Below are 7,500 nucleotides of genomic sequence, written 5' to 3' on the forward strand. Positions count from 1 at the left end.
ACCTTAACATTTGACAAGCAAACAATTATACAGCTATTTAATAATACCACCTTAACATGTGACAAGCAAACAATTATACAGCTATTTAATAATACCACCTTAACATGTGACAAGCAAACAATTATTAGAAGACAGAGTAGAAGAAGTAGAAGTAGAAGGAGTAAAAGGAGAATAAGAAGGAGTAGAAGAAGAAGGAGTAGAAGTAGAAGAAGGAGTATGAGTAGAAGAAGAAGGGGTAGGAGAAGGAGGAGTAAAAGAATAAGAAGGCGTATAAGTATAAGGAGTAGAAACAGAAGGAAGAGTAAAAGAAGGAGTAGAAGAAGGAGGAGTAGAAGGAGTATTACAAGTAGAAGAAGGAGTAGAAGAAGGAGGAGTAAAAGGAGTAGAAGAAGGAGGAGTATGAGTAGAAGGAGGAGTAAAAGGAGTAGAAGAAGGAGGAGTATGAGTAGAAGAAGGAGGAGTAAAAGGAGTAGAAGAAGGAGGAGTATGAGTAGAAGAAGGAGGAGTAAAAGGAGTAGAAGAAGGAGGAGTATAAGGAGTAGAAGAAGGAGGAGTATGAGTAGAAGAAGGTGGAGTAGAAGAAGGAGGAGTAGAAGAAGGAGTAGAAGAAGGAGGAGTATGAGTACAAGAAGGAGGAGTAAAATGAGTAGAAGAAGGAGGAGTATAAGGAGTAGAAGAAGGAGTAAAAGGAGTAGAAGAAGGAGTATGAGTAGAAGAAGGTGGAGTATAAGGAGTAGAAGAAGGAGGAGTAGAAGGAGGAGGACTATGAGTAGAAGGAGGAGGAGTAAAAGGAGTAGAAGAAGGAGTATGAGTAGAAGAAGAAGGAGTAGAAGAAGGAGTAGAAGGAGGAGGAGTATGAGTAGAAGAAGGAGGAGTAAAAGGAGTAGAAGAAGGAGGAGTAAAAGGAGTAGAAGAAGGAGTATGAGTAGAAGAAGGTGGAGTATAAGGAGTAGAAGAAGGAGGAGTAGAAGAAGTAGAAGAAGGGGTAGAAGGAGGAGGAGTATGAGTAGAAGAAGGAGTAAAAGGAGTAGAAGAAGGAGGAGTATGAGTAGAAGAAGGAGGAGTAAAAGGAGTAGAAGAAGGAGTATGAGTAGAAGAAGGAGTATGAGTAGAAGAAGGAGGAGTAAAAGGAGTAGAAGAAGGAGTATGAGTAGAAGAAGGTGGAGTATAAGGAGTAGAAGAAGGAGGAGTATGAGTAGAAGAAGGAGGAGTAAAAGGAGTAGAAGAAGGAGTATGAGTAGAAGAAGGTGGAGTATAAGGAGTAGAAGAAGGAGGAGTAGAAGAAGGGGTAGAAGGAGGAGTATGAGTAGAAGAAGGAGGAGTAAAAGGAGTAGAAGAAGGAGGAGTATAAGGAGTAGAAGAAGGAGGAGTAAAAGGAGTAGAAGAAGGAGTATGAGTAGAAGAAGGTGGAGTATAAGGAGTAGAAGAAGGAGGAGTAAAAGGAGTAGAAGAAGGAGTATGAGTAGAAGAAGGTGGAGTATAAGGAGTAGAAGAAGGAGGAGTAGAAGAAGGGGTAGAAGGAGGAGGAGTATGAGTAGAAGAAGGAGGAGTAAAAGGAGTAGAAGAAGGAGGAGTAAAAGGAGTAGAAGAAGGAGTATGAGTAGAAGAAGGTGGAGTATAAGGAGTAGAAGAAGGGGTAGAAGGAGGAGGAGTATGAGTAGAAGAAGGAGGAGTAAAAGGAGTAGAAGAAGGAGGAGTATAAGGAGTAGAAGAAGGAGGAGTAAAAGGAGTAGAAGAAGGAGTATGAGTAGAAGAAGGTGGAGTAGAAGGAGTAGAAGAAGGAGGAGTAAAAGGAGTAGAAGAAGGAGTATGAGTAGAAGAAGGTGGAGTATAAGGAGTAGAAGAAGGAGGAGTAGAAGAAGTAGAAGAAGGGGTAGAAGGAGGAGGAGTATGAGTAGAAGAAGGAGGAGTAAAAGGAGTAGAAGAAGGAGGAGTATAAGGAGTAGAAGAAGGAGGAGTAAAAGGAGTAGAAGAAGGAGTATGAGTAGAAGAAGGTGGAGTATAAGGAGTAGAAGAAGGAGGAGTAGAAGAAGTAGAAGAAGGGGTAGAAGGAGGAGGAGTATGAGTAGAAGAAGGAGGAGTAGAAGGAGTAGAAGAAGGAGGAGTAGAAGGAATAGAAGAAGGAGGAGTAGAAGGAGTATAAGTAGTAGAAGAAGGTGGAGTAGAAGGAGTAGAAGAAGTAGAAGAAGGTGGAGTATAAGGAGTAGAAGAAGGAGGAGTAGAAGGAGTATAAGAAGGAGGAGTAGAAGAAGGTGGAGTAGGAGTATAAGAAGGAGGAGTAGAAGGAGTATAAGAAGGAGTAGAAGAAGGTGGAGTAGAAGGAGTAGAAGAAGGTGGAGTATAAGAAGTAGAAGAAGGTGGAGTATAAGAAGGAGTAGAAGAAGGTGGAGTATGAGTAGAAGAAGGAGGAGTAGAAGAAGGTGGAGTATAGGAAGAAGGAGTATAAGGAGTAGAAGGAGAGAGCTGACCTTCTAGTGCCTCCAACTCCCTCCTATGAAAAGACAAAAATGATACAAGATGATTGACATAATACATTTATACTGTCAATCATTTTTAATCTGATTAATCACACTTTTGACATGTGACTCATCTGAGTACACTCCATGTTTGCATGATCCATCTGAGTACACTCCATGTTTGCATGACTCATCTGAGTACACTCCATGTTTGCATGATTCATCTGAGTACACTCCATGTTTGCATGACTCATCTGAGTACACTCCATGTTTGCATGATTAATCTGAGTACACTCCATGTTTGCATGACTCATCTGAGTACACTCCATGTTTGCATGACTCATCTGAGTACACTCCATGTTTGCATGATTAATCTGAGTACACTCCATGTTTGCATGACTCATCTGAGTACACTCCATGTTTGCATGATTCATCTGAGTACACTCCATGTTTGCATGATTCATCTGAGTACACTCCATGTTTGCATGATTCATCTGAGTACACTCCATGTTTGCATGATCCATCTGAGTACACTCCATGTTTGCATGATCCATCTGAGTACACTCCATGTTTGCATGACTCATCTGAGTACACTCCATGTTTGCATGATTAATCTGAGTACACTCCATGTTTGCATGACTCATCTGAGTACACTCCATGTTTGCATGACTCATCTGAGTACACTCCATGTTTGCATGATTAATCTGAGTACACTCCATGTTTGCATGACTCATCTGAGTACACTCCATGTTTGCATGATTCATCTGAGTACACTCCATGTTTGCATGACTCATCTGAGTACACTCCATGTTTGCATGATCCATCTGAGTACACTCCATGTTTGCATGACTCATCTGAGTACACTCCATGTTTGCATGATTCATCTGAGTACACTCCATGTTTGCATGACTCATCTGAGTACACTCCATGTTTGCATGATTCATCTGAGTACACTCCATGTTTGCATGATTCATCTGAGTACACTCCATGATTCATCTGAGTACACTCCATGTTTGCATGATTCATCTGAGTACACTCCATGTTTGCATGACTCATCTGAGTACACTCCATGTTTGCATGATTCATCTGAGTACACTCCATGTTTGCATGATTCATCTGAGTACACTCCATGATTCATCTGAGTACACTCCATGTTTGCATGACTCATCTGAGTACACTCCATGTTTGCATGATTCATCTGAGTACACTCCATGTTTGCATGATTCATCTGAGTACACTCCATGTTCGCATGATTCATCTGAGTACACTCCATGTTTGCATGATTCATCTGAGTACACTCCATGTTTGCATGACTCATCTGAGTACACTCCATGTTTGCATGATTCATCTGAGTACACTCCATGTTTGCATGACTCATCTGAGTACACTCCATGTTTGCATGATTCATCTGAGTACACTCCATGTTTGCATGATTCATCTGAGTACACTCCATGTTTGCATGATTCATCTGAGTACACTCCATGTTTGCATGACTCATCTGAGTACACTCCATGTTTGCATGATCCATCTGAGTACACTCCATGTTTGCATGACTCATCTGAGTACACTCCATGTTTGCATGATCCATCTGAGTACACTCCATGTTTGCATGACTCATCTGAGTACACTCCATGTTTGCATGATCCATCTGAGTACACTCCATGATTCATCTGAGTACACTCCATGTTTGCATGACTCATCTGAGTACACTCCATGTTTGCATGATTCATCTGAGTACACTCCATGTTTGCATGATTCATCTGAGTACACTCCATGATTCATCTGAGTACACTCCATGTTTGCATGATTCATCTGAGTACACTCCATGTTTGCATGATTAATCTGAGTACACTCCATGTTTGCATGATTAATCTGAGTACACTCCATGTTTGCATGATTAATCTGAGTACACTCCATGTTTGCATGATTCATCTGAGTACACTCCATGATTCATCTGAGTACACTCCATGTTTGCATGATTCATCTGAGTACACTCCATGTTTGCATGATTAATCTGAGTACACTCCATGTTTGCATGATTAATCTGAGTACACTCCATGTTTGCATGATTAATCTGAGTACACTCCATGTTTGCATGATTCATCTGAGTACACTCCATGTTTGCATGATTAATCTGAGTACACTCCATGTTTGCATGACTCATCTGAGTACACTCCATGTTTGCATGATTCATCTGAGTACACTCCATGTTTGCATGATTAATCTGAGTACACTCCATGTTTGCATGACTCATCTGAGTACACTCCATGTTTGCATGATTCATCTGAGTACACTCCATGTTTGCATGATTTATCTGAGTACACTCGATGTTTGCATGATTCATCTGAGTACACTCCATGTTTGCATGATTCATCTGAGTACACTCCATGATTCATCTGAGTACACTCCATGTTTGCATGATTCATCTGAGTACACTCCATGTTTGCATGATTCATCTGAGTACACTCCATGATTCATCTGAGTACACTCCATGTTTGCATGGCTTCAATTCACTTTCAAATATTTTGTCAATTATTTTATCAGAATGTTTTTGTTTGATTTAATGATATCACTGTTACTACTTTTCATTTAAAATGATATCACTGTTACTACTGTTCATTTGAAATGATATCACTGTTATCACTTTTCATTTGAAATGATATCACTGTTACTACTTTTCATTTGAAATTATATCACTGTTATTACTTTTCATTTACAATGATATCACTGTTACTACTGTTCATTTACAATGATATCACTGTTATCACTTTTCATTTGAAATGATATCACTGTTACTACTTTTCATTTGAAATTATATCACTGTTATTACTTTTCATTTACAATGATATCACTGTTACTACTGTTCATTTACAATGATATCACTGTTACTACTGTTCATTTACAATGATATCACTGTTACTACTGTTCATTTACAATGATATCACTGTTACTACTGTTCATTTACAATGATATCACTGTTACTACTTTTCATTTGAAATGATATCACTGATACTACTTTTCATTTACAATGATATCGCTGTTACTACTGTTCATTTACAATGATATCACTGTTACTACTGTTCATTTACAATGGTATCACTGTTACCACTTTTCATTTGAAATGATATCACTGTTACTACTTTTCATTTGAAATTATATCACTGTTACTACTTTTCATTTACAATGATATCACTGTTACTACTGTTCATTTACAATGATATCACTGTTACTACTGTTCATTTACAATGATATCACTGTTACTACTGTTCATTTACAATGATATCACTGTTACTACTGTTCATTTACAATGATATCACTGTTACTACTTTTCATTTGAAATGATATCACTGATACTACTTTTCATTTACAATGATATCGCTGTTACTACTGTTCATTTGAAATGATATCCCTGTTACTACTGTTCATTTACAATATCACGGTTACTACTGTTCATTTACAATGATATCACTGTTACTACTGTTCATTTACAATGATATCACTGTTACCACTTTTCATTTGAAATGATATCACTGTTACTACTTTTCACTTGAAATGATATCACTGATACTACTTTTCATTTACAATGATATCGCTGTTACTACTGTTCATTTGAAATTATATCCCTGTTACTACTGTTCATTTACAATGATATCACTGTTACTACTGTTCATTTACAATGATATCACTGTTACTACTGTTCATTTGAAATGATATCACTGTTACTACTTTTCATTTGAAATTATATCACTGTTACTACTTTTCATTTACAATGATATCACTGTTACTACTGTTCATTTACAATGATATCACTGTTACTACTGTTCATTTGAAATGATATCACTTTTACTACTGTTCATTTACAATGATATCACTGTTACTACTGTTCATTTACAATGATATCACTGTTACTACTTTTCATTTGAAATGATATCACTGTTACTACTGTTCATTTACAATGATATCACTGTTACCACTTTTCATTTGAAATGATATCACTGTTACTACTTTTCATTTGAAATGATATCACTGTTACTACTTTTCATTTACAATGATATCACGGTTACTACTGTTAATTTACAATGATATCACTGTTACTACTGTTCATTTACAATGATATCACTGTTACTACTGTTCATTTACAATGATATCACTGTTACTACTTTTCATTTGAAATTATATCACTGTTACTACTTTTCATTTACAATGATATCACTGTTGCTACTTTTCATTTGAATTGATATCACTGTTACTACTTTTCATTTACAATGATATCACTGTTACTACTTTTCTTTTGGAATGATATCACTGTTACTACTGTTCATTTACAATATCACTGTTAATACTTTTCATTTGAAATGATATCACTGTTACTACTTTTCATTTACAATAATATCACTGTTACTACTGTTCATTTACAATGATATCACTGTTACCACTTTTCATTTGAAATTATATCACTGTTACTACTGTTCATTTACAATGATATCACTGTTACTACTGTTCATTTACAATGATATCACTGTTACTACTGTTCATTTACAATATCACTGTTACTACTTTTCATTTGAAATAATATCACTGTTACTACTTTTCATTTGAAATGATATCACTGTTACTACTGTTCATTTACAATGATATCACTGTTACTACTGTTCATTTACAATGATATCACTGTTACCACTTTTCATTTGAAATGATATCACTGTTACTACTTTTCATTTACAATGATATCACTGTTACTACTGTTCATTTACAATGATATCACTGTTACCACTTTTCATTTACAATGATATCACTGTTACTACTTTTCATTTGAAATGATATCACTGTTACTACTTTTCATTTACAATTATATCACTGTTACTACTTTTCATTTGAAATGATATCACTGTTACTACTTTTCATTTGAAATGATATCACTGTTACTACTGTTCATTTACAATGATATCACTGTTACTACTGTTCATTTGAAATGATATCACTGTTACCACTGTTCATTTACAATGATATCACTGTTACTACTGTTCATTTGAAATGATATCAC

General features: G+C 36.3%; 2 protein-coding genes across 4 annotated transcripts in view; one reads left to right on the forward strand and one right to left on the reverse strand.

Annotated features, from left to right (window-relative positions):
- The window catches only part of LOC133659742 (dysbindin-A-like), a 39,180-nt gene that overhangs the window by 13,301 nt on the left and 18,379 nt on the right, over nt 1-7,500 (reverse strand). For all 3 annotated transcript variants that reach the window (XM_062062410.1, XM_062062408.1, XM_062062409.1), the window contains one exon: nt 2,469-2,491. In XM_062062410.1, coding sequence (XP_061918394.1) covers nt 2,469-2,491 — 23 coding nt within the window. The remainder of the gene's footprint in view (nt 1-2,468; nt 2,492-7,500) is intronic.
- LOC133659741 (trichohyalin-like) lies at nt 14-2,677 on the forward strand. Its single transcript, XM_062062407.1, has 2 exons — nt 14-1,757; nt 1,824-2,677. The coding sequence occupies exons 1-2, from the start codon at nt 217-219 to the stop codon at nt 2,473-2,475; spliced, it is 2,193 nt and encodes a 730-aa protein (XP_061918391.1). The 5' UTR covers nt 14-216; the 3' UTR covers nt 2,476-2,677.

The sequence above is a fragment of the Entelurus aequoreus genome, linkage group LG11 (assembly GCF_033978785.1).
Source record: "Entelurus aequoreus isolate RoL-2023_Sb linkage group LG11, RoL_Eaeq_v1.1, whole genome shotgun sequence".
Classification (NCBI taxonomy): Eukaryota; Metazoa; Chordata; class Actinopteri; order Syngnathiformes; family Syngnathidae; genus Entelurus; species Entelurus aequoreus.

Excerpts from the sequence above, each read along its gene's own strand:
- LOC133659741 (XM_062062407.1), top strand. The coding sequence starts at position 217 with ATGAGTAGAAGAAGAAGGGGTAGGAGAAGGAGGAGTAAAAGAATAAGA. Across the intron at positions 1,758-1,823 it reads AGGAGTATGAGTAGAAGAAG|GTGGAGTATAAGGAGTAGAA; the intron begins GTGGAGTAGAAG and ends GAGTAGAAGAAG.